Raw genomic sequence first — 27,686 nt, forward strand, 5'->3', positions numbered from 1 at the left:
CCCCCAGTCTTTCTCCTTCAAAATACTGAGCAGACACTGATAAAGATAAACACACAAACACCCGAGTGTGTCTGCTGCTGTGCCTGTAAAACACTCAATCTGAATTGCATATCCGCCTTGCTACCGAGCTTGTCATAAGCTGTATTAAGAAAAATGGTCACACGCTTTGACATAAATTGGAAAATGACATTTGGAAAATGGGCGCTGCTGTGGAAATTAGAGATATTAAAATTATAAATCAGTGTCTGGAAGTGCAGGGGGTGTGGCGTTTTGCCTTTACTCCTTTTCTGTCTGCCTCCCTCTCTGTGTTCAGCTCTCGCTTTATTTCTATCTTTTTCGTCCTCTCACGCACTTTGTCTTTTGCGCTTTCTCTGGAGGCAGTTTAGCGTCGGGGCCCCGAATCCAGTCCAGTATAAGTGGTTTTAAATGCAGCCACACACAAGTCTGCCCCACAGGGACAATCCCACCCTCTCATCTGGCACTAAAAGTGGAGGAAATTGTGTCTTTGTGTGCAGTTTGCCTGTCTTTGTGTGTCTGCTGCAGGTGTATCTCATCAGCTTATTGCTAGTCTCTCTTGCTGTAACCTGCTAATGGATCATCTGTGAAGTGTGATATGTATTATGCAAAAGTAAGGTGTGCTGACACCTTTAAAAACAGACAGCTTCAATCCTCTGTACGCCTCACCTCTGCTCCCTCTTTTCCTGTCTATGTGCTGAGCAGGAAGAGGTGAAGAGGCAGAACGAAGAACAGATTTCTGAGCTACAGGTGCAGATAGACAGGTCAAAGACACTGCTGCAGGATAAGAGGCAAGAGCTGCAAAGAGAGGTCGGTGGCCTTCCTATTGACCAAAGGCACTCACACACATATATGTGAATACTCATATATCCACACAACCCTTTTCTACTGGAAAGAGTGAAGGGTTTGCCACTACATACAATTGCTGATGTGTACCTTTGACTTTCGTTCATCCTTTCTTTTGATTGAGCTCAAAGAAGAAAGCGGAAAAAGGCTGGCAGATCGTTGGGCCTTCATGCCTTGACCTGTTGGTCTCCTTTTGAAAGAAAATAAAAGTCCCTGCCTCAAGAGGAGTTGTAGCTATGCCACATATGCTACCTATAAGATGTGGATCAGCAGCTCTTTTCATTGGTGACGGAGGAAGAAAACATTCAATATTTGAGTCCTTGAAGGATGAATGTTACATTTGTATACAACTTATTGTTTAGACAGAGGTCACATTATATAGAGGACCAATAATGTCTTCTTTCTGGGATGTGAAAGACGGGAGGTCACCCATTGACGAACAATCACTTCTTCAGACCTGCTTTACCCCGCCTCCAACACATCTCTACATGCATTTCACTCTTTCCAGCTTTAAATTGGATTGAACTTTCTATGGCAATTCAGTATTCTATGGTGTTGACTGTTGAATACTACTGATGCCTGCAGTCTTCTGAGCTTACTTTTCGTAACACAGTGGCCCTTAAACGTTAGGAAAGACCAGGGACAACGTGCATGAAACTGTAGATCCAGGACCAAAACAGTGTATACGCACAAAGACAGAAATATGCAAAGGCTTTCTTTTTGTCAGATTTATAAAGCTGCATGTATGCCTGATTCTGTTTTATAAATCTCAAATCATTGTGGAGTAGGTCGCAGAGGCATGAGCCTCGTTTTCACACCCACAGTCGGCAATAAATGGATGTAGAAGCTTCCTTTTACACCCTTTTCCAAAATCAATACTTTTCTTTAATTATTATTTGTGCAAAGGGCAGTATACAAAAATAATGCACAACATGTAAACATTACATAGGGTTAGACAGACACAGGAATATAGACAGAAAGAGACAGACAAATAAAAGCATAAACAAAAATAAAACAATATTATTGTTATAAGTATGTAATCCAGTCAGTTTCTAAGGGTAGTTACATAGGGCACACATGTGTATGAGTGAGTATATATTTGAAACTGAAAAGAGAGAGAGAAGCCTGAGGAAATACTACTGTATGTGTGTGTGTATATATATATATATATATATATATATATATATATATATATATATATATATATATATATATATATATATATAATCTCATGTCACTGACAAATACAGCACAGTCCAATTTTCCCATTTGTGACGTATCAGCGAGGTTCTCAGCGGTGCCAGAGCAGCTGTCATTACACACCGCTGTGGTTATTTGTAGCATCCTTACCAAAAATGAATCACATGTTTCTGCAAACCATCATCACAGTAAATTCTCAATCATCATTATCATTAAAACGGATAATCAATGATTCATTCACAGCGCTCCTGTAGAAACTGACTTTAAGAAGTGCGTCACAATTCAGGATACAATTAAACGATCATTAACAGGGAAATGATGAATCAAATGTAAATGAAATGTGATGAAATTCATCTCATGAATAATTTTCTAAGTTTATAAATGCACCTTTGATTGACATTTTAAAGATGTGCAGCTATTTTAGCTAAAACATTGTGTATGCCTAAGTTTGCATGAGGTGGGCACATTCTCATCACAAATTCTTCTTTTATAAATACCAGTTTATATGTGAGACATTTGGCCTTTGTTGTAGCTAATTTTCATTAAGCTCATGGATGCTATAGATTTGAAAAATCTATTTTAGAGTCATCTCAATACTCCTGCACACCCTGCTTAACCCCCTTAACTGTCATTCCACCATTACTTGGCCCATGGCCACCCTTCTCTTCAATATTTCAGCACTTTCATTTACTTCTACTTTAAATTTCACCTGCACACTCTGTCCTAATGAGGTATTCTCGAGGTCAAGTAACGAGGAGAGGCACTTTGTTTTGTTAAAGTTTTAGATGCCTCTCTCTGTAGTCAAGAGCAGAGAGTACGTAGGAGGGGTCAGTGTCCTTGGCCGATCCATTCATGAAAAGCAGAAAAAAACCTTTTCAAGTTTATTTGGAATGAAATGGCAACAAATTAATAGCTGAGAAAAATAGTATTTGGCATCATTAACCACATTGTCCCTCTGATACACTTCAATTTAGTGATACAAAATATATATCAATGGGAAATCTGCAAGGGTGTCTCTGTGTGTTGGCCTAACTTTGTAATTCATTCTAGGAGATGGAGAGATTTAAGGGGTGTTAGCTGAAAGACTAACTCAGGATGTGTCCATAAGAATAACTTCTACACTGCAAAGCATTCAGAAACACAAACGTGCGCACAGGCACACACTGACTTCAGTCACCTTGATACTTTATATGCAGTTAAAAAGAAATCAGTTTAATCACTTTTCTAAAATAGGATGGTAAATAAAACCAGACTGACCTTTCCATAATACCACTTCTCTAAGCAATCACCTCTGTAGCTTATTGTTAACATCCATGCAGAGTTTTAAGGTATTCTTAACTTTGTAATTTTTCATTTGTAAGCAATGGAGGTATGTAAAAGGACATGACCCTGTCCTCAATTATGAAAAGTTAACTTATTACCTTGTCATGACCTAGAATTAGTAAGGGAGACACTAAGAACCCAGACTTTGTGTTACTGTACAGGCCTCTGATAGCTAAGCTTAGGCCAGGAGTTGTTAGCGAGGGCTTCAGGCCCGTGCTGGATCGCCATATGTGAGGTGTGTTGAGCGCTGAGATGATGTGTTTTTACAGCGCAGTCTTGCTGTGCTTTGGGATGGCAATAAACCACGGCCTTCAAAGCACAGCCAAGCGCCACTTACTGCTGAGTGCTTCTCTGGTGGTTGGACGAGATTACTCTCAAAACAAAGTGCAGACAGGTTGATTAATAGAAGGGTCTGCAGAGGTGCGTGCCGCAGTATATTTTCACATCCAGCGAACACTCGTTCATTTCATTCGCATGGACTTTTATGGGATAATCTTGTCACTGTGTGAGTTTGTCACTTCATAAAAAAGGTCCCTCTCTGTGAGTGTCTTTTAGTGAAAACTTATCAGGGCTGTTACAGACATGTTGTTTTAATGTCGAGAGAGCACACTGTGACTCGAAAGGGCAACGCACTTCACAGACCATATTGGTCCATATCAGACTTTGGGGTTTAGAAACCTGGTTGTGCCTCTAAGAATCTGGACCATATACTCCAAACACCTTTGTACAAACTGACCCAGTCCTCTGTGTGCTGTCAGGTTGCTTAGCCCAGCTTCAGAGCTCGGCCGAGAATAATAAACATGAGCTGAAGATGGATCTGGGATATCTGTGTGATAGAGATTAAAGTTGAAGTAGAGAAGCTGTTTGGCCTTCCAGAACTTGGGTCTGCAGGAGGAGAGAAGCCTCCGCCTGGTGGCCCAGAAATGCAGGACAAGGTAAGAGACAGACAAAGATTGGGAGAGGAAAAGACGAAACAGGGCAGGACCTTCAATCTGGATGAGACGGCCGAGTCTACTGCAGTAATAATGAGTAGGCTCGGGGTGATTGCAGTCGTGGAGGGGAGGGAGGGGAGCTGGTGGCAGCTTACCGTTCGGTCACCCCCTCATCACATCAGATCACAGGCTTCTAATTAACTTCAGCACCGCATCAGACTGCAATCAGCAGAACCACAGAGGAAATGAGATTTTTTTTTTCCATGGCGTTCGAAAGCGAGGCGTTAAAATGCATATTAGCCTTGTGTTTTTAATTAACATTTTGTGCTTAGGAAGCATGTTAACAGTATGCCTTAATGAGCTTTGTGGAAAACAAGCCGCACAGAGGACAAAGGGCAACTTCCCCCTGTGTTTGCTGATGTGCAGTTCTTTATTCTAATACAATGAGATTAGTAATCATTGTTTAACCCCTCATTCAATAATGCCTCCACATAATCCCCACCTCTACCACTGTCTCTTTAGAATTGGACATGAGTTATAGAATGAGGCCTTTATTTATTAGGATGTTGTGTCGTAGAATGGAGATCTGTCTAGATTTGGACTAAGATTTAAACTTAGTTTATTGTGCACATTTGGTGTTCGCCTATACAACATTATCCTCACTGCATATCAGTATCATTTTTATACACATATGAAGCGTAACTACTTTTGCAGCTTTATAATTTCAATATTAAACCTGATATTTATACCAAAAAAAGAAACATGGAATATTTGTAACTCGAATAAAGTCAACACAGATTTGTTTGGAGCTGTGTACATGCTCCTTTAACAACATGTGTCTAAGAACTCAGGACCTTGCTGCTACTGCAGTAGGTTTTGATTGATACCTCATCCTAATACCCTCGGCCCCACCTGTCCTTATTACCATACCTGGTTATGGCATCTATACATTTTGTGTATCTTATGTCTCAGTGATATGTGTCTGCTCGGTGTAGCACAAATGGATTTGTTGCACTTTCCATTCCTGTGCTGCTGTTTCGATTCACTGGGGAATGCCCTCACAAAAATAAAACCTTTTCCAACTGAGTATAGAACCATTTATGCTAGAAATCAACATCGTCTGCCTTAAGTATCTCTAACTGAACTGTCATCTGTTGATATAAATCCAGGGAAACTTTATTGACTATAACTATAAATTACTGTGTTCTTGTAGTGTCCAAATGTTCTAATAACTGTTCAATATGAGAATTCAACTTGTCACCATGCCTCCTGCAGGACTTAGAAAACATTGTTTTTTTCTAGCACTAGGTATGCATTTTTTTTCCCTTTAAACAACTTGCTGAATTTTTGGAGATCCTGTCAATGGCTGCCAGCTCCTTGCTGGTTTATTTATTCCCTCTTGCATCTGACTGGTCAGTTATTTGTTTTCCACAGTGTCCTTGTGTGTTATAAATGGGACAGGCCTGTCACTTCAATGCTAAGAGGATGTTTTGAGTTCCTTAAGAGATTTTTATTTATTTAATTTTTGGTTAGAGCAGAGCAGTGAATAATGCATCTCAACCGGCAACATGTACTGTTTTTATCATTAGCATGCAGCCTGAGTTATCTGTAGAATACTTATGAGTACCGGCGAAATGTTTGTGATGTTATTTATTTATGTTGCTCTTTTCAATTATTCATTTGTTTATTTATTCATGGAAGAACTAACTGAAATTGGAAAATTCATTTTTGCTGAAGGGCACTTGGCCCCACTCTATCCTCTCCCTACACAAAGGGAATGGAGGGGGTGGCACATCAGGCTTGTTAGTAATTGCTTTATGTGGTGTTTCCTTAGATTCACCAGAGGACGTCATTTTAATCCAAACAGATGGGTCAGCAGACAGAAAAAGACAGACAGGAAGAGAGACAAGTGAGTAGAAGCTAGGAGGTGGAAAGAGCATGTGAGAGAAAGTACGGATGAGACTAATTCTGTTTTTTCTTTCAAAACTTACAGCTTGTTCACAAGGCTGAGCTAGGGCAATATGCAGTGATAGATGAGAAAATCTGATTTTACAAACACCCCGACAGGATTCCACAGGTTGGACTGGAGGCAGACGTTCAGATAGAGAACGAACATAATAAGCTGTGGTAGCCTTCGGTTGTATCCATGCCTTCACACTCCTGGCCTCTCCATGTTATTGTGTGCTCACTGTGTTTTCTTTAATTATATAGACATTTTGTTCAATTTCACACTTGCACAAACATGCAGCAATTATTCCTGATAAGTGATAACAATTCACTGAACTTTGAATGTGTGTGTAGTGTGTGTGGGCAAGCATGCATGTGTGTTTTGTGTCTCTGTGGCAACAACTTTAGCCTTGTGTCACAAACTGGTCATGGACATAGAATTCCAATTAGCATTGAACGTAAAAAGAGAAAACGATTTTGTGTCTGTGTGCATCCATAATAATCACTGATCACTTATCACTTTGTTCATTTCGATATTGTTGTGTCCTTGAACCTTGTGTTTGCATGTCTCTCTGTTTGCACGTGTACCTGGCAGTGTTGAAGCTGGAGGTGAGGGATCAGAAACTAGAGAGGCAGATAACGCCTCCAACAGAAAAGGTACAGTGATCTCGCACATGCTTACGTAAACTCACATTTAGAAACCTTCAGCACACATGCACCTGCTCGTAGGTCACCACACCTTATGTCTATAAGGTGTAGGTATAGAATATTTGTTAATATCAAAACTGCTTTTATCAAGAAAAGTGTGTCATCGGCAAAATAACCTACCAAAGGAGAAGAGGTAATTGAATAAACTGACCACATATTGGGACTCTAAATGGCTCCATTCTTGCATAAATGCATGTTAAAACGTAATCAAGTGACATATCAAACACACTACATAATATATTTTAAGTCACACTTTGAATGAAAAGTATGAATAGTATGTTGGTATGCGATTTCGAACACAGCCTTAGGTCGTGGTTGACGTTACCTTGACTGACTAAACGTTGACTAGCGAGTTTTTACCAAGCCGCTAATAACTGGCAAAATAAGTCAACGTTGACTTTTGGTTTCACACAGCACACGAACAGCAGTCTCCTTGGTGAAAGTACTGTCTTTATTTGACCGATTAATGTATTCGGGGTTATATTTCCTCACCACACACTTTGGAGCTTTTACTGCCACAGGGTTGTCTCCCACATCACTTTCTCGTTCCCATATTGTGTCAGTGCATCCGAGGTTAGCTAGCTAAACGTTTGTCTCTACCCGATGATGTCTTTTTTTTTTTTCCATCGTGATTCTTGAGCAAATTTAGATAACTAGCTAAACTAAATAACTAGCTTTGTATATTACCAAAATAAATATTTTTCTTATTAATCTAACCGTTTGGCAGTACCTACACAGCCGACTAGATGGCGCTCTTAGGCCCACTGGTTGAGAATAGCTGCTTTATGGGTTTTCCCATACATGTAGTCATTTGATCTATTGTTACAGATTTAAAAAACTCACTCCGAGAGACTAAAAGGTGAGCCAGTCTTCTGTCTGGCCAGGACAACATTTACCGTGTGACCTCAGTCTAATGAATTCTATTCAAGATGCGACAGAAGTGAGCCTCATGAGGGTGGTCAGGCGTGTCACGCTCTCTTCTTCAAGGTGTCAACAGCGCACAGACATGGAATGACAATTTGTATCATTTAATTATAGCACGCTTCTCTTGGCGAGGTTCATTTATTGTAATCTTGTTTATGCACCTTCACAATATAGTTTTTTTTAATTAGCTCAGATTGATTAAATTGCATTGATTCTGTATCCTTATTAAAACAAACCCCCCCAGCGCTCTCCTTCCTTATTTTTCATAATTAATGGTACTGTGTGCCGCTTTGGAGGAGGCACCAGTGACAGTGTTACATATTTTGTAATCAATGGTTAGAATAATTTATTGCGGTGGTTGTCAAAGAGAAGCACATTGACAGGCATTTTATGAGTTTGTGGAGGTATTGTGCCATATGTGGCGACAGATTCAGATATGTGAAAGTGCTGCTGACTTAAAACACCAGAGAATGAGAAATTAAACTGAGTTTACATGTTTTGTTTTGTCCCAGTGTTCAGATCAAACTCACAGACGCCACCCCACCCATCCACCCAGCACTGACCTTGGCTGTTCGGTCCGCAGCATGCGTGCATACGTGTGTCTGCTAGTACAGAATCTCATTCCAAACCTATTGCTTGTTTTAATTTTGATTGATGACTCCGTTTATCTTTGGAATAACAATCCTCTGATACCGCCCACCACCTCGTCGACACCCTCCGTTTCTCCATGTCGTAGCCCCTGATTCCTCTCCCCATCACTCCCCCAGTATGAAAATGATATTAGAAACAGAATGAGATTTGAAATTTTGTGTTTGACAAGCAGCTTGATGAAAGGGATTCATAGCTGGGCTTGATCCATGAACATTTTATGCTAATCATACTGCTGGCCAAGCAATCTAGTTGGAAATTAATCAGAGGGCTGGATGGATAGAAGGAGAGGAGAGAGGAGAGGAAGGTAGGTTGCTCCATAAACACCCTTCCCCCTCCTCACCCTCATTCCCTCTCTACAGCTCTGAATCTCATCAGAAATAGCCATGGGGTGTTGTCTGTGTGATGGGGTAGAGAGAGAAATAGGGAGTTAGAAAATTACACTGCAGCTTAGCACTGATTGATGCAGTGATGTCTGCAGTAATGTATGCAGCCATGCAGCGAGCTGCCGTATTATGGATTAGACCTCTCCCCTTCTCAAGCAGTCCTCTTCCGCATTGGAGAGGACACACACACACACACACACACACACACACACACACACACACACACACACTTAGAATCAGATACACACACACACACACCTCTTTAGCCATGTCTGTTCTCCTTGTATTATCATATCTATCCTGTGCAGCCTTTGGAAGTGTCTTTTCTGTATGTGTCATTTTCTTTATTTTATGTGTGGTTAGGTGTGTATCTAAGTAGTGATTCACCATACAGCCCCAGAGCGTGTGTTCTTTCCTCTGTCTCGTTATACCGTCTTCACACACACATATGCACTCTTCGTCTCTCTGTAGTTATTCTCTTTCTCTCTAAACCCTGGGAGTCATCATTATACTGACTCACTAATGAAGTCATTATCAGATTTCACTCGTTTAAAACAACACAATTAGTACTGAGGCCTTAATGATGTTTGCAAGTTAAATGCAAAAGAATCGCTTTTCTTCCCCATTTCTCCGTCTCATTTCCTCTCTCCTGGCTTGCTGCTCAGTTGGAATAAAGAGAGTAAATGAATCACTAAAGTGTTTCGTGGATGTTGGTGTGTTTGTGGGTGCACATTTCTCAACCATGTTACAAGTCTGTGTGATTTATTATTTTTACCCCGAGAGACATCTGTTACACCATTCCTTATTTTTGTAATGCATCATCAGCCAGAGGAAAAACAATATTATCCAGTCTGGGATATTGTACTCTGGAGTCTAATAATCTAATATACACTAGAGCGGGTGTCATTAAAGTGCCAGTGGAGCTGTAGGGAGATGGTAGGTACACATCTGTCTGAATCCCCACCGGTGATCGCGCTGCATCCAACCACCTGCCCCAACGTAAATACACACATACCAGAGCAAAACACAAATTTGCACACTCAGTCAGAGAGCTAGTTCTGTTGCTGTTGGAGTGGTCTAGCCAGCCCGAGGCAGAGAGGAGAAAGGGACCAGGTGCTGAGCTCCAGGCATCAGAGGACAGTCCATGATAGCACTGCTCTGCACACACAGAGACTGGCTGAGGGCTAAGTGGACGATATATAAACCCATACAGACAACTGTGTGACTTTAACAAAAGTGTGTATCATGATCTACCTTATTCAATGCATCTACTAATTAGAGAAGACCTCTGTGTGCTTCTCACATATGCAGGTTCTGGTGGCAGACAGGGACACATCAACATCCCTCCCAGCTACAAGCACCAGGCTGGCCCAGCAGGACAGCGCTCAACCGACTCCACACAAAGACATGAACGATCGCAGGTCACAGGTCACTCCCACAGCAAGTTTCCTGAAAGTGCATGCACGCAAGTATGCTTTTTGTCCTCAAAGTATTAGTGTGTGTGTGAGGATCCACTGATGCGCCTGAATGCCCAGGTGGTGTTTCTGCAAGGCGAAAGGCAATTTACAATGCCAGCGATGAAGCTTTTTGGCATGATTTTTTTTTTCCACACCTCACTAAAAGCATATTCTCTATTTGTTATAAAAATGACATACATCTCCTACTATCTATATGCTGTAAAATTGTATCTATGATGATCAATAGTTTAACTTTTAGCTTTCCACTGTCGGTATGGGCATATTGAGAGAGAAAGAGAAAAATATCCAGTGCCATGTTCTTCCTGTATACATGAAGCCTACTTAAACAAAATGTGTTCGTTAGGAGTTGTGCTGTTAAATAGACAGGGGGTTGGTTTGGGTGTGGTTTGAATGTTGTTAAAACAGTGAGGCAGATTAGCTGGAGGGAGGAGAAGGAGAGTCGGGTGTTCTAAGAGCCAGTGTAGGGAAATGCAGACAGAGCTGAATAGCAGCTTTGGTGTAATAAGTATAATGTTATTGTTGGGAGTTTTTTTGCGATGTTCCCTGTGATTGTTAACACACTATTATTCTTATAGCACTTTACCTTCTTTTTCAGTCAGTTTACATTGTCTTTCAAAAAAACACTCTTTTACAGACGTTTATCGGAAAGACAACCTCAATAAATGCTACTTCTGATTGTCATTAATGGAAGTCATAGCTGCCATACAGTGGGTAACATAGTGAGAAAGTACTTGACAGTAAAAAGAGCAGAGGCCATCATGCCTGGCAATAGAGAGTCCTTCAGAGCGAGAGAAAGTCAGGGCGGAGATTTGGTGTTATAGAAAGGCCTAGGACTACATGGTTTACTCAGAGAAAAGATGAATTGATGTTTTGATAAATGGCAAGCTGTATTGATGTATGTTCTTGTGTGTAAAGGTGTGTGTGTGTGTGTGTGTGTGTGTGTGTGTGTGTGTGTGTGTGTGTGTGTGTGTGTGTGTGTGTGCGTGTGTGTGTGTGTGTGCGTGCGTGCGTGCGTGCGTGCGTGCGTGCGTGCGTGCTTGCTTGCTTGCTTGCTTGCTTGCTTGCTTGACTGTGCACCTGCAGGATTTTCCGCGCATACATATGTATGCTTCTGAATTTATCCACTACGAGAGAGTGTGTGCACATACAAGAGCCTGTGGAGAGACAAAGAGGACAGATCATCTCAAAGCACTGATGGACTAAAGTGGAAAGTCCAGCTGAGGAAGAGATGTGTGCGTGTGATAAATAATGGGTGTTGGTGCCCAGTGGAGACCAGTAGTGGAGGTGGCTAAAGGTCTGATGGGGAGCTCCCCTCCGTCTGTGATTGAAGTGTGGAGGTACTGCTCCCTACACACTTACTTTCACACTCATTTTCTACTCAGTCATAAGCGCAGTAAACAGACACAACAAATCCCCAAGTGCTCAAGCCTGCTCATCCCACCCCAGCCTCTATTCCTGTAAGAATCCAAAGCATGGGAACGTCTGGATGTCACCCTCATATGCCAGACCTCGATTAGCAATACCAAACCTCTTAATCACACACACATCTGCATGTCTCACACACACAGTCCTCCAGAGGGTTAGACACAGCACAGACAGTTAACCAGTTCTGTCTTGTATGAGTTACACACAATGGCCTATAAGTCCTTAATACATATTTATGTTCTTTGCTGCGTTGTGTTTATCTATGTTATGAGCATCAAGAGTGCAAAGGTCCAGTGATTGTCCTCTTGGTTATTGAACTTAGGTTTACTCTATAAAAGTACCCGTATGTCGAGAGAGAGTCAGTGTGGTTATGTGTAATAGAGACAATATAATCCGTTTGGTCAATAAGACAATCTGTAATTTAATGCAATCCTGTACCCTTGCGCTGTTTACTATAGAATTTAATAGAAAGTTATGAAAGTTATGAAAATGATTGATGTTTTTCCATTTCTGGGTCAAGAGCCAAAAGTGTTTTTCTGTATAACTTAAAACCAGCCTCTACTTTAAATTCCGTTGGTACTACTAGCAAGAAGAAGAAGGATAAGTTGTCAGAAGATTAGAGAGTATTCTCAGAATAGGACCGAAGTTGCATCAAACAAATTGTGTCTGAGCGAAGGTTGAAAACCATCAATTTAGAGCATGTGTTCCTCATGATAATCAATGATATTTCTACAGTTTACAACCTGTTATTAAGTTTAGTTAATATACTAACCAATATAAAGAACAAAGAATGCATATACTTATTATAATAATAATAACACTATAAAAAATTATAATTAATATATTTTGATTACTTGAAAGCTGCATTATTATCCATGTTTGCTTCTTCTTCACTGCTGTTGTTGCGGCGGCATTGCTGTGTTTCTTGGCACATCAGATAGAATAGTGACAGTAAAACAAATGTAATGCACTGAAAAAGGAAACATTGGCATTGAAACAAGTAATCGCACTGAGAAATAAAACGCAGGCGAATCTTCTTTTATTTTGATGAAAATCTTCAGATTTTTCCTTCATGTCACTTTGAAGGAATTATTAGTTGTAAATCCCACTCTTCTTGACCCCTCCACTCCAAATTGGGGACAGAAAGTTAAAACAGAAATCCACTGACACTTTAAAAAAAAGAAACACTGTAGCTGTACGTAGCCTTTTATTATCATAAAATAACCAGGGACTTAAAATACCTTAGTGCCCAAGGAAGGAGGTGAGTGCCCATCACCTGGCAGGCCCTCGGCATGTAAAGTCCATACCCACAGCAGTGACTAATTGTTTGTTATGTCAGTGCTTGTCGTGCCCGTTTGCCTTTAATGGAGTGTAGTGTGGTGATCCATCAGGCTGTCGAGCAAGCCCCATGTCAGTTGAAGTGGCTGTGTGTCGGTGGGGCGAGCGTGCCGTGCAAATGTGATTTACTGCCCTGCTTGTTGCACCGCGCTGTGCCTTGCCTCTTACCCACGCATTGCAGCCCCACTCCTCCCTTTCCTCTTCTCTCTCCCCAGATTGATTACCAGCGCAACTGGCTCACGACACTCGCCATCTTCTGGCAACCTTTTAGTGCCGTTTTATAGATGGTTAGCGCACCTCATTTGGCTATTTATACATCTGTAAGTGGCCATGAAATATAGATTTGTCTTGATGGGTGTCAACATGGAAGCAGAGTTCAGTGACACCTTGTTATTTTAATGGTGTGAGATAGAGAGGCCCCACAGCAAGAGTCATTTTCAAACATGGCTAAATTATACTGTTTTTATTTTAATGTAATGTTTGCCCTCATTATACTCAAAGCTAAACACCTTTTTCTTGTGGTGTTTGTCCCAAGAGATGGAAATAGGGAAAGAAGTGATTGAGGATGGAAGGGAACACCTTACCCCTCTCAGACACAAACTCTAAACCACATATTCTATATGTGAATGTCGAGCTGGTTCAGAGTGAGAAGAATCCTTAACAGTAACATGATGTGTGACCTGTCATCAACACGCACTCACATATTTCACTCCATTCACAGGCAAGGTCTCAGAGGTAATTAGGCGCTGGCACCCACTCAGTGCGATATGCTGGTTAATTGAATAGTTAACACATCAGAGGCAGGCCTGTGCAGATTGAAGGTGGCACCTGTCAGGAAGCCGTTCTCTCCCGACCCAGGACATTTCCCGCTCCGCCTGATACATATGTCATCTTTGTGAAAATACCAAATTAGAGGCAGGCAGCCGAGTGCATGCAGTGCAGCAGGTGTGGAGATAGCTTGGGGGTGGAGGAAGGCTGGCGCTCCTCTGCTCTGTCCTTCAAGAGGATTTGTTAAGCTCCGGGCACCTATCCTTACTTCACCTCAGGCCATTTCCATGGGTATGTGACAGGAAAGTGACAGGTGTGTGTGTGTGTGCGCTTCGGCAGGCTCTCCCTCAGTGTGCCCAAGGCATCCAGGAGTTGAGTATGCATTGTGAAGAGGTGTGTCAACGGAGTAAGGGTGTCCAGACTCGACCAGCTCAAAAGCGTCTTTCTGACTGGTAGACTGGCATTTGCCAGAAAAATAAAAAATAAAAAACGTTTTCCAAATGATACTTTTTATCTCCACATACCGTAAACTTGACTGACTGAGTGCTTGCATTCTTGTCTTTAGATGTTGCACCTTCAGGAGGCAGGGGATCGGCTGCAGGCGGAGGTCCTGTCAGGAGCCGGTGCAGTCAGCAGGATATAACAGCTCGAGACCAGAGGGTTACCAAACTGGAGCAAGACCGGAAGGCTGCTCATAGCCAAACCACTGAAAGGAAGCAGGTACCAGCTGGGACATGCACCCATGTTACAGGTAGAAGCCTCACATACATACTCAGTATGTCTTCCCATATTCTCTTCAGCCGGGCAGAAAAGTGATGGATTACTGCAAAGGGCAGAGATAGATCTGTAGCAAACCCAGGAAGCTCTGTGGAGAGAGGCTGTGAAGGCATAGCAGCGTAAACTGGAGCTCAAGGAAGACTAAGACCACTGCAAAGACTTGGGTATGAGAAAAATTGGTCTCTCTACCTGACTGAGAAAGTATTGTCATACAGCTCTCAGCGGTTGTGTGCGAGTGACAGTGACGGGCTTTCGTGTCAGGTCAGCTAGCCTTCAGTGCTGGCTTTAATATATTGCGTGAGACGGTCACCTGAGTACGTGATGTGGCAGCTGCCTCAGCCACTCACCTGCCAGGAAATTGCCCATCAATTCACAGCCCTCGGTCTTTTGAGTGATACACACCATTAATCTGTACAACATACCCACTTACAAAACCCCGCTCACACTAAACAGTCCACCATGCATATCAAAATAATATTTACATATCGATGCACACAGAAACAAGATCTGCAGAAAAGTAAATACAGGAAAAAAAAGTGAAGTTTCAGTTAGAGAAAAGATGTGTAAAAAAAAAAAAAAAAACCCTACATTTTTGTTTTGTATGTTTCATTTTAGATGCCCAGGAGCTGGCAGGAGGAGAGGACTTTTTAGTCAGCAGGTGGGCACCAGCAGAGGTGGTGAAGACGGAGCATCTCCAGAGCAGTAACCACAAAACTACAGGTATACTATATTCCCTTTAATGAAATATTTGCATCTCTCAGAGCTGTTAAGATATGAATTATCATGAGGAAATCATTCGACTGTTAGGGCTTTAAAAACATTGTTGTGCTCACAGACACAACTACAGTGTGACTCTCATTCCTCCCATTCCGCACCATCCATCTGGGCTGTGTGTGGGCCAGGCGCTCAATAAGCAGATCATTACAGGTCGGGGCCCTTGTGTGAAATCAGATGTTTAACTGGCCATCTGAAGTGGGACAGGAGCATCTTAACCAGCACCTTGCCAAAGGTCTCATGTTCACTCAGCCACTGGGGCTGCTGTGAGTACGCCTGCCACCTGCCAATAGGCATTAGGGAGGATTTAGTAATTAAGTGATAGGCTGAGGACTAAATTGGGTGTTTGTGGGCTGGCAAGCCACCCCAAGGTCCCTACAGCCATGCAGATAGGGGATTCTAATTGCCAAGAATATTGATCAGCCTGGCGAGGGGGTGCACAGGGAATTCACTAGCCATCGATTAGCTGTTACTGCACCTCACTTGTCAATGGAAGAGGGAGGTGAGCATTGGAAAGGCTCCAGGCTTTTCCCACATTATCCTTCACCACCACCAGCTCCTGACACGCATGCACAGTCAGTATCAGTGACACAGCATGTTGTGATGAAAGCACTCTCTAAACTACCCTGTACCTCCTCCATATCTGTAAACCAACTCTATTCTCTTTTAGGCAGTCCAGAGGTGAAACTGGGAGCAGAAGAAGGGCTTTCCAGATGGCTCACTACTACTGATAAAGTGCCACCTTCTACCCAGACCCATCTTTCTCACTACTGTGCTTTTTTTTTTTTTTTCTTTTCACCTCCCTGAGTTTGTAAGCTCTAACCCGTGGCTGTGGTCCTAGAGCTTGCCTGCCATCTGATATTGAATTAGTTGCTTCACATGGCAGTAGAAGGACAAATGTGGAAACAAACCCACAGGCTACTTGCATGTATTTTATTTGGATCAACAAAACATGGATTTAAAATGTTTTCTGGTTGACTCAGTTTACTTTGTCTCTGCCATCTTAGCTGTTGTTTCATATTTGGGCTGAAATGAATTGCATAAGCAGAAAAAAGGTTTGCTGTGCAGCAGTCTCTAACCTGAGTCATTTAGAGCCTATTACAAAACATCAATATATTGATTGAAGCAAGTGTCTCAGTGTACTGCTCTGTAAACACATGGTCGTTCAGTTGTGCATGTTTTATCTGCTCGAATCTTATCAGGTTTAAATCTTTTCATCTTCAACTCACTTAATCCTGGCACTATCGGCTTTTGAGCCAAAGATTCCACTCCCTCTACCTTGATTTGTTCGGTTAATTCTTGACAACCTAATGAAAAATAACAACAATGTAAAGGACATAATGTTAATAATATATTTTGGTTTTCCATTTCATACACATGTTTAAAGGTTCTGCATACAAAGATTAGATATGTTTGATTTAGTGGCTCTGAGCCATCCTTGTAATGTAAATGCTCACGGTTCTGCAAGCCAGTTTGAATTAGAAGTTTGCACAAATGGTGAAGCCTTTGGTCTGTGTGCCTTTAAGAGCTTTAAAAGCAACCTGAAGACTGCCTCATGGACATACAACAATCCAGGCAGCAGAAACAACAGCAAAGTTTCATTGGGAGCAGATAGAGAGTGACTGGTAAGTTTTGACTCAGCTCACAGCCATGTCAGAACAGATCCAAAAATAATCTTAAACTTTAGCCTGTACCTCCAACTTTGCTGTTTTACTGGAATAATCAAACTTGTGTCATATAAAAGAGTCAGAGTATAGTATGACATAACAGTTATAGTATAATTCTCATGTCCCGCTCTGCTCTAAGGTTATGTTTTGTTTGTTTCATGTTATGAACTCATGTTTAGTGTTTTAGTTTGTTACTCACCTCTGCTCTCATTTCAGATCACTTCACTTCTGTTGTGTTTTCCCGCCAGTTTTGAATGTCTGCCCCTCCAGATTAGTTTGAGTTGTACCTCGTTAGCCCTGCACTAACCAGACCTCCTTCTTACCCGTTCTCGCTTTCCCAGTCAGTCATTCACTACATATTTCAGCCCAGATCCTTTTTTCTTTATTTTGTTTTAATTACTTTGTTGCCACAGTTTTGTTTGCTTGTAATCTGCCAGCTGTACCTGCCTGCCTTTTTGGGAACTTGTAAGATTTTTTTTTTTAATTATATATATCTACATTTAATGTGTCTTTGACTCTGCATTTAGGTTCTCCCTACTTGTGCTGTTTTCATCAGCTGTTACAATATTATGCCATACAAAGTCATGATATGGTAAGTACAAAAAAAAAGTGACAGTATGTCAAAAAAGTTATAGTAATGCATGCCAAAAGAATGTTGAAAAAAAGTAATTAGAAAGTAATAGTATAGTATGTTGAAAAAGGTACCAAAAAAAGAGTCATAGTATAGTCTGTCGGCAGAAGTTTTAAGAAGTCAAAGTCTGTCAGAAGTAGTCTTAAAAAAGACAGTATATTATATTTAATAAAAAAAAGTTGTATAATGTTTTGTCAAGAAAAGTCAATTCAAAGTCATTTTATAGTATGTCGAAAAAAGTAATAAAAAGATAATTGTGTAGCATGTCAAAAAAGTAATATAATAGCATATCGAAAAAAGGTAATTTAATGGAACGTCCAAAAAAAGGTAGTATAATAGAATCTCCGAAAAAAGTCATGTAGCAGAATGTCGAAAAAAATTATTTAGTAGGGTGACAAAAAAAGTCACATAATGGAATGAAAAAAGAGCCATGTCACAAAAGTAATAAAAAGATAATTGTGTTGTATGTCGAAAAAGGTCATATAATGGAATGTCCAAAAAATTCTTATAATGAAATAAAAATAATAATATAGTAGAATGTCCTAAAAAAGTCACATGTCGAAATAAGGCACATCATGGAATGTCAAATAAGTCATATAATAGTCATAGATAATTATATAAAACATAAATTATATAATAATGAAAAGACAATCATGTAGTATGTCGAAAAAAGTAATGAAAAGATAATTGTGTAACATGTCGAATATAGAATATAAAAAAGTCAGTAAAAAAATCATGACATAGCATGTTGAAAAAAGCCATAAAATAGCATGTCAAGAAAAGTCACAATATAGCATATCAAAAAAAGTTATAATACAGCGCACCATGAATAGTCATAATGTAGCGGGCCGTAATAATTATAATACGTCGAAAAGATTGTTGTTTAGTATGTTAAAAAAAGTAATTGCAATGTCTCTCGAAAAAAGTCCTTGTCCATGACCTAAAAGTCATAAAATAGTCATACTGTCACAGTCTCAGCCGTGACTCTAGGTTTTCTCTTTGCTTACCTCCCCATGTCGATCTGTGACTTTGTGCAGTTGGCATCGCACTCTTCTCTTGCTTCCAGTCCTGCTGATGACCCACATCTGCCTTCCATCAAGTTCATCAACTCCAGTTCTTCAGTCTCTCATCACCAGATCGTTGTTGCAACCACAGTGGTAGATAGTCGCTCTGGGATGCTTTGATTTCTGTATACGTAGTAATTTCCTGTTGTTGTAAGATTTTTGTAAAACTTACCTATAATTCCCTGTTTCTCCAGGATCATTTACCTCCTCCAGTTTGCCTGCCACAACATAACTCCGAGCTCTGCGAGGCCACGCTTCCATTCCAATCAATTTTACTGGATCAGCTCTGCTCAATCATTCACGTCTTGTTTTTACAATAAATCTAAACTCTCCCCTCAGAGGCCATATCTGCATTTGGGTCCAACTACACCACTCATAGTATAGAATGTCAAAACAAGTAATGTAAAAGGTTATAGTATAATGTGTCGATAAAAAGTTAAAGTACAGTATGGCGCAAAAGGTCATAGGATAGTATGGCAAAACATTTTTAAACGGTCATAGAATGATATATTTGTTTTATAAAGTATAGAATGTTGTAAAAAGTAAAGAAAAAGTCAGTATAATTTGTCAAAGCAAATCAATTATCAATTCAACTATAATTTATTCCAAAAAGTTCTAGTATATGGTGAAACAAGTCTAAGAAAGTCATTGTATAATATGGCGAAAAAAAAAGTCATAGTATGTCATAGAAAGAGTCATAGTAGAGTCTGAAAAAGGTCTAGTATAGTGTGGTGGAAAAAGTCAGTGTATTGAAAAAGTAATTGTATAGTATGTCGCGAAAAGGCATAGTATATTTTGTTGAAAAATGTCATTAAAAGTCATAATAGTATGTCAAAAAAAATCTTAGGGTAGTACATTGGAAAAAGTCATAGTATAGTAAATTGAAAATAAGTCATATTATAGTATGGCGAAACAAGTCATAAAAAAAGTAATTGTATGTCGCAAAAAGGCATAGTGTGATATGTTGAAAAAAGTCATGATGTAATCAATACAGTATGTCAAAAAAAAGTAATTCAAAATTCAATATCCTGATGTGTAAAATCTGTCAAAAAAATTCTTTAAAAAGTCTTAAAAAAATACTTTTTTTTATGACATACTATATTATGACTTTTTTTTCGACACATTATATTCTGACTTTTTCATTACTTTCTTAGTCATAGTATAGTGTGGCAAAAAAAGTCAACATAGTCATAGTATAGTATGTTGAAAAAAAAGTAATGAAAAAGCCACAGCATGTCATAAAAAGTCCTAGTCATGAAAAAGTCGTTTCTAGTATGTAAGAAAAAGCTATAGTATAGTTCGTCAAAAAAGTCAGAGTATAGTATGACTCAAAAGCCATGAAATATTCATACTGTCAGGGACACAGCTGTGATTCTGGGTTTCTGTGCTTCCCATTGTTTTTTCCCTTCTCCTGTGTATGTCTATCTGTGACTTTGTGCAGTTGGCATCACACTCTTCTCTTGGCTCACTCCTGGATTCCAGTCCTGCTGATGACCCACATCTGCTTTCCATCAAGCTCATCACCATGCAGTTTATCAACTCCAGTTCTTCAGTCACTCTTCGCCAGATTCTTGTTGCTACCACAGTGGTAGATAGTCGCTCTGGGTCGCTTTGTTTTCTGTAAAAAGAGCAATTTCCTCCTGTTTTTTGTGAACTTACCTATAATTCCCTGTTTCTCCAGGATTATTTACCTCCTCCAGCCTGCCTGCCACAACATAACTCCGAGCTCTTGCCAAGCTTTTATTCCAATCAGTCTTACTGGATCAGCTCTGCTCAGTCATTCACCCCTTGTTTTTACAATAAATCCTTATTTAATTTCCAGTTAGAGTCTGTGTCTGCATTTGGGTCGACCTACACTTCTCATAACACATAGCATAGTATGTGGTAAAAATATAAAATATGTCAAATAAAGTCATATTATAGATGCAAGAAGTCACAGTATAATGTGTTAAAAAAAAGTAATTGTATATAATATGTTGCAAAATCATTACAGTATGTAGAAAAACATTCATGGTACAGTAAGTTGTAAAAATGTTGAATTATAGTAAGTTATTAAAAGTCATGGTACATTAAGTCTAAAAGAAGTCATAGTATATATATGTTGAAAAAAGGACATAGTATAGTATTTTGCAAAAAGTTGCATTATGGTGTTTGGCAAAAAGTCATAGTATAGTATGTCGAAGCAAAGTCATGAAAAAGTTATAGTATAATGTGTCATGGAAAAGTCATTAGTATGTTGCTAAATGTCATTTTTGTCACAAAGAAATTGGTATAGTATTATGAAAGAAATTCAAAGGATAGTATGTTGAAAAATGTTTTAAAAAAGTCGTATTATAGTATGTCAAAAAAAGCAATTAAAAAGACAGTATATAGCATGTTGAAAAGTTGCACTACAGTATGTTGCAAAAAGCCATAGTATAGTATGTTGCAAAAAAAAGTGATGAAAAATTGATAGTGTAGTGGACTTAAGGACATAATTCACGGGTTCCCTTTAAGGGAATGAGAGTAACCATGGTGATGCAACGTCAGGTTGAGAGTTAAAGGTGAGAAGGAAGTCAGTATTGAGTTTGTCATGTTTTTGGGGGTGGAAATAAAGAGGTGTGCAGCCAAAAAGAGAAGTTTGCTGTACTTGTTTATTCCGGCGCTCCTACAATAGTATCATATTTCGAAAATAAAGTCACAGTACAGTATGTCGAAAAAAGTAGTTTAGTCATTAGAATAATGTGCCCTAAGAAAGTAATAGTATAGCATGGCCAAAAAAGTCATAGAAAAGTTATTTTGTGGTATGAGGGAAAAAAGTAATAAAAAAGTTGTGGTATAGTATTTCTAAAAAAGTAATGAAAAAGTCAAAGTATAGTACTGTATGTCCTATCAAGTCAAAAAAAGTCACAGTATAGTATGTTGAAAAAAATCATTAAAAAGTGATATTACAGTATGTTACAAAAACTCATCGTATAGTATGTCTAAAAAGTCATTAAAAAGTCTTGTTGCAAAACGTCAGTGTATTTAAAAAGTCATATTATAGTCTCACAAAATTATTCTTTTATATGTTATATATATATATTCGTTTTATAGTATGTTACAAAAAGTAATAATATAGTATGTCAAAAAAAATTATGAAAAAAGTCATAGTATAGTGTGTCGATTATTTTATTTTATAAAAAAGTCATGGTATAGTCTGCAAAAAAGTTATCAAAAAGTCGTATTACACTATGTTGCAAAAAGTCATTGTCATAGTATTGTATATCGGAAAAAAAGTCATCGTATAGTACGTCTCAAAAAGTTATATTCTGTCTAAATAAGTCAGAGAATAAAATAGTGAAATATGTCGAAAAAAGTCATAGTATAGTGGGTCGAAAAAAACCTTTAAAAAGATATAATATAGTATGTCAACAAATTTGCATTTAAGTATGTTGCAAAAAGTCATAGTATCATATTTTTAAAAAAAGATATAGTATGTCTAAAGAAAGGTTACAGTAGAGTATATTGGATTGCATATTATTGTATGGCGATAAAAGTAATACAAAAGTAATATTATAGTAAGTGAAAAAAAGTCCTAAAATTAAATTATAGTCTGTTAAAAAAATGTATAGTATACCGTGTTGAAAAAATAATCAAAAAGTCATCGTAGAGTATGTAAAAAAAAATGTCATAAAAAGAGTATAGTATGTCGAAAATACAAAATGTCATAATACAGTATATCATAAAAAGGTTTTGAGCTTTTATGCATGTCAAAATCATTACACTTGAACAGTCACGTTCACAAAGCTTTACCTTATAAGGTTGATGGCTTTATTTACAATTTACCGACCTGTATGAAGCAGGTAGAGACTGGAACATGAAGGACACAGTGCCGGTGCGTATCGGTATACCGAAGCAACTGGAGCGAACACGAACATTCCGCTTCACTACTACTGCAAAATTGTATTGCTCACTCCATTAGTGCAATGAAGAATAGATAAACGTACAAACATAAAAGCATACCATTACCCTAAATGATTAGCATAACAATAATTACTCTCGGTTTTTATCACATAAATGTGTTCAAACTATCTTAGGTGCGCCACATATTGGCACAATGTCATGTTGACCATGTCATAAAGTATTTCATATAAAAAGTCATAGTATAGTAGGGAACCCATGTACACATCAATGCACATGTAGGTTTTGTATTACTAAGGAGACAGCATTCTGGTTAGTGCTTATCTGTTGATATTTACAACATCCAGCAGCACCAGACTGTAAGATGAGCATCATGATTTGAATTCATGTTCCCATATGAGAGTCTGAACTGTGTGATTTCCAAGGTCATTTTGTAATCTCTGAAGGGGGATTGTTTCCCCATGCTTGTCTTCTGATTGAAGCCTCGCTATAACGTTTATACGCCATGCAGAGTCACCCTCCAGCCATGCTCACAAATTGAATTAGTTTCAGTTTGAATTTGTGTTTCAAAACTAGTAATTATTTTTTAACCCCAGAGGACGCCAAAAGAAATGAGTCAGATCTTCACAAGTCATGAAATTTGACGATTTATGAATTTACACCAACCAAAGGGACGCAAGCCTGAAGCACAGCAATTTACCAACCATTCATCTGTTAGCAAATTAAATCACACCACATATGACATCTTTTAGAAAGTTTGATCAATCTGATGGAAAAGTTTCTCTCTCAATTACCATCTGAAATTAATCTCCTTAATCCCAATTTGATCTCTTTCATGCATATAAGGGGTATCTTTCATCTGCCCACCTATGTGCTTTAAATCTCCTCCACAGAATTAGGATAGAACGTGACTGTAAAACTTAGTCCTACGTGAAACTCCAACACCCATGCAGCTCCATGAGATGGGGGAGCTGATTAGGGAAGATGAGGACAGAGGGGCGTAACTGACAGCCGCCCATTATCTCTCTCTCTCTGTAGCTGGTGGAGGACGGTAAGCAGGCTCCAGGAGTGTGTGACGGAGCTGCAGAGCAGAGGCATGTATGGTTCAGCTGCAGCATTGCAAAACAGAGCTGGAAAACAGTCAAGAGCCAAAAGTAGAGCTTATTTCCACTACAAATATTTATTGAAGTGAATTTTTTTTAATTTTTTTTTTTTAATCTTTTCTGATCTTTGATATCAAATTATACAACTACTTACCATTCTGCATTAAACATGCCTGTGATGATGTGCAAGCACGCAGTGGTTCATTTTAAGGGGTCAACCAGCCAGGAGAGTTCAAAACTACTATTCCATCGGCTATTATTCGTTTCATATGCACTTTATTTTGCTCTGTTTACTTTATATGACATGTAGGTGCATAGGCTCTGTAGTGTAGGTCTACCAACTGTTACCCAACTCAACTTTAATTGTGTAGCACCTTTCTTACAATGATGCAGGCTGAACTCCAAAGAGCAACAATAGCAATACAATGTAAAAAATGAATGAAAGTCACCAGAATAGATAAACACATGGGAAAATAAATAACGTAACAAACAAAGATCAATTTTCCAGGTGACAGAGGGAACAGCAGGAGAGGACTAAGCACCAAAGAGTTGATCAGTCTAAAGGCCACTAGCAGAAAGTCACATGATGAGTTGCAGATTCAGAATATTCACTTGTTGTTGCCCAAAACTGTTTCCAGTATCCCCCCATTGTGGTCATTAGCACTGACCACGCAACCTTTTTCTCAGGGAGAGTCTCAACCTCCGGAGGTCACACTGTTTACTAATTCTACGTTACAGTCAAGATCAGATTCTGTTGTCAAGAAAAGGGAAGACTTTGCTTTGCCCTCTCTCTCTGTATTCCTAACGATGATTAGGTATATTTCCGCACTAAAGGCCTGGATGTTCAGTAGTATTTAATGCTTTCTGATAATACCAGCTGGATAGTTTTTTAATTCTATTTTAGCCACTCACAGACCTCAATACTATAACCTCATGTATTAGCATTTTCTTGGTTATATATTTGTTTTGGTCTGGAGCTCCAGGTGTACACATTGTTACTTGCTCTTTGCTCTACTGTGCCATTCCTCTAATTGATGTGTGTGACTGTGCATGCATGATTGCACACACGTGTATTTCTCTGTATATATGTATGTGTGTGTGTGTGTGTGTGTGTGTGTGTGTGTGTGTGTGTGTGTGCTAACTCTTGAGCCAAAAGCACATCTCTGGCTCATCTCTAAGGCCTGGCGTCAGCCTCCTTAAGTGCTGTCAATGTCACATGGTAACAGCAGCACTGCAGTCTCTTAATTGGTTTAGGAAAAGCATCCTTGTCATTTTGCGGTCAGTAAACTCCGCTAGAGAAAATGAAGTCCAAGCTGCTGCCTTCTCCTCACCCCCCACACAGCCAGCCTAACCAAAAAATAATGATTATGTGCCGTGTATATTTGTGCGTTCGCTGTCTGTTTTCACTTTTTGCTTTTAGAAATAATTGCTGTTGGTTGTGTGGCTGCATCAGAGGAAGGGCATTAATGATTCTCACTGGCGGCGAGAAAACACTGCTCTGCAAAGGCGGGAGGAGAGCAACTCATTTTCTAGAACTAAACGTGTGTGTATTTGTGCCTGAATGTGTTTGTGTTTGGTAATTTATTTTTAGTAGTGTCCTCATTTTGTCGTGCAGTAGATATGCAGCCTATAACAATTACGAAAGCAGTGAGTACAGAAATGTGTGTATCTCTGAATGTCTTTAATACATGTGTGAGTGTGTGCGTGTGTGTGTGTGTGTGTGTGTCTGTGCAATGTATGTGCATGGCTGTCCTTTTGCACGGATTAGCTGGTGAATGCTGCGAGAGGATGATCAGACTGGGAGCACACCAGGGTTGCTCTGCGATCACACAGGGATTATGGGGGATGTGGAGCTGTAGTGCATTCCAGGGCCGCCTCCAGTTAGGCTCATCTCCGCCACGCTCCCCTCACACACACCACTTTAATTGCCTTTGCTTCTTTCATTACTTTTATTGCCTCTCCTCTGCATTGCGTGCTCCCTGGGCTTGTGGAAAGGTCACTGTGATGGTGGTGGTGTGCTCATAGCCTCCGTCTCCCTGACTAGCAGGAAATGGCTGTGGGGCTGACGCTGGAGGAATGAGGCACACAACAAGGTAGGAACTGACAGGCTGTTTTATCACAAAGTCTATTATTCATTTTTTCAAAACAAGTCGATGAAGTGAGACTACACCAGAATTATATTTTAGAATACCACCCAACGTGTCATAAGGTGTTAGCCTCAGTGGGAGAGATACAGATAATAATGTAGATCTTTACTAGCTATATGCAAACTATGATATTGAGTGGAATGCTAAGTTAGGCAAATGCATAATCCTTATTAAAAATGGCTTTATCGCCTGACAAAGTGTGGGGCTGGGCAGGCAGTGTTAATGGAATTGGCAATATCTTGGCACGGAAGCAGTGAAGAGGTGACGGCCCTTGGATGAGGGACATGTTTCTGCCTTATTGCATCCCCTGTGCACAAGAGGACTTAGTAGTGGTAGCAGCATCAGGTGACAGATTGAACTGTGGTACAATCAAATTTGTCGTCCCTGCTAAATTAAAGTTACTTCTTCCAAAACATCTTCAAGATGTGCAACTTCCTAATAAGTACATAAAGAGATCTCAGTATGTGTAGTATATGTAGTACGAACATGTTTTATTTTGATTAGTGTAGGTATTTGATCATATTCTCATCAAGAATTACAATCATTTCTAGAAGGCTCAGATTGTATTGTCCTAATATAAATAAAGGTAGTGGTGGTATCTCTCAGGGATAGCTATGTTTTTAAGGTAGTCCCAGAGAAACAAAAACACATACATAGGCCCCATCGGTCTAACATCGTAATTAGTCTTGTAAATGTCCTCTTGCTCCTTTTAGGCTTTATACTCTAAGCTTGAGTCTGTAAAAACAGAAGTACATTAGAGCAGCAGCTGTATGTTGTAGATATGGGATTTTTAATATATAAATATTTTGAATATCTGTTCTTTACTCCCTATCTCTCTCTTCCTCCCACTCTGTCCCAGTCCAAGGTGGAGGTTTTGTGTTCGGTCATACGGCTCTTGCGTCCACAAGATGCTCTCCACTGTCAACCAGTTGCTCCTGAAACGTAAGTAAGGCCTTAACACACACCACATTACTGCTGATGTCTCTCGGCACTTGCACAATAATTGGTTTCTATCCCAACAAAAGCTAATACACATTTTATCATATCCCTACATTGCTGCAGGCAAGCAAATGAAAAACTGGCACTGAAAATAAAAGAGCAAAGCATGAATATCATCCATCTCTGCCAAAAAAGAGAAAGTGGACAGAGGAGAGTTACGTATATGTATGTGCTTTACTCTCAAATACAACAGTGTGTGAAATACGGTGTATTTTTTGTTTACGTTTATGTGCGTGTTTGTGTGTGCGTGTGTCTATGTACAGGCACACATGAATCCATCTGCAGGAGGGTGGGAAGCTCAGCAAATTGAGGTCAGGAGACTTAAAGCTGAGCTTGATGAGAGGAGGATGGAAGAGGAGTAGATCCAGGTATGTACAGAGAATAAAGTCACTGGGCAAATATAGAAAATATTGTTGTGCATTGTCAAATTTGTACATTTGCTTTCATTTTAAATAAGCCATCACACAAACAGAAGCCTCAATGAAGCCTTAACAAAGTGTTTGAGCATAAAATCAATATTTTAGCATTATTAACAAATAATTTGCAGTTGCTCTACATCACTGATCAAATATTTCTTAAACAATCTATTTTGCCTATAATACTAATTGTTCTATGACAATGGCATTTTAATGTCTGTTCAAGATACCTTTCTGTTCTGAAAATATGATCTTATTTATTTCTTTGTATGCTTTATGTGAAGTTTT

The 27,686-nt window shown here is 39.5% G+C and overlaps 1 protein-coding gene across 3 annotated transcripts in view; it reads left to right on the top strand.

The window, feature by feature from the left end:
* LOC137887812 (uncharacterized) overlaps positions 1-20,672 on the top strand; it is a 121,857-nt gene extending 101,185 nt beyond the window's left edge. The window contains exons 6-14 of one of the 3 annotated variants that reach the window (XM_068731030.1): positions 6,151-6,225; positions 6,859-6,920; positions 10,241-10,357; positions 14,504-14,658; positions 15,331-15,435; positions 16,160-17,114; positions 17,684-17,748; positions 18,825-18,944; positions 19,046-20,672. In XM_068731030.1, coding sequence (XP_068587131.1) covers positions 6,151-6,225; positions 6,859-6,920; positions 10,241-10,357; positions 14,504-14,658; positions 15,331-15,366 — 445 coding nt within the window. In that variant the 3' untranslated portion in view covers positions 15,367-15,435; positions 16,160-17,114; positions 17,684-17,748; positions 18,825-18,944; positions 19,046-20,672. Of the gene's footprint in view, positions 1-6,150; positions 6,226-6,858; positions 6,921-10,240; positions 10,399-14,503; positions 14,659-15,330; positions 15,436-16,159; positions 17,115-17,683; positions 17,749-18,824; positions 18,945-19,045 lie in introns of those variants that run through there. The other 2 variants (XM_068731031.1, XM_068731032.1) reach the window with 2 other exon arrangements.
* Positions 20,673-27,686: the final 7,014 nt, after the last annotated feature.

The sequence above is a fragment of the Cebidichthys violaceus genome, unplaced genomic scaffold (genome assembly GCF_023349555.1).
Source record: "Cebidichthys violaceus isolate CVI_PGR_0920_01 unplaced genomic scaffold, fCebVio1.0.p SCAF_5, whole genome shotgun sequence".
Classification (NCBI taxonomy): Eukaryota; Metazoa; Chordata; class Actinopteri; order Perciformes; family Stichaeidae; genus Cebidichthys; species Cebidichthys violaceus.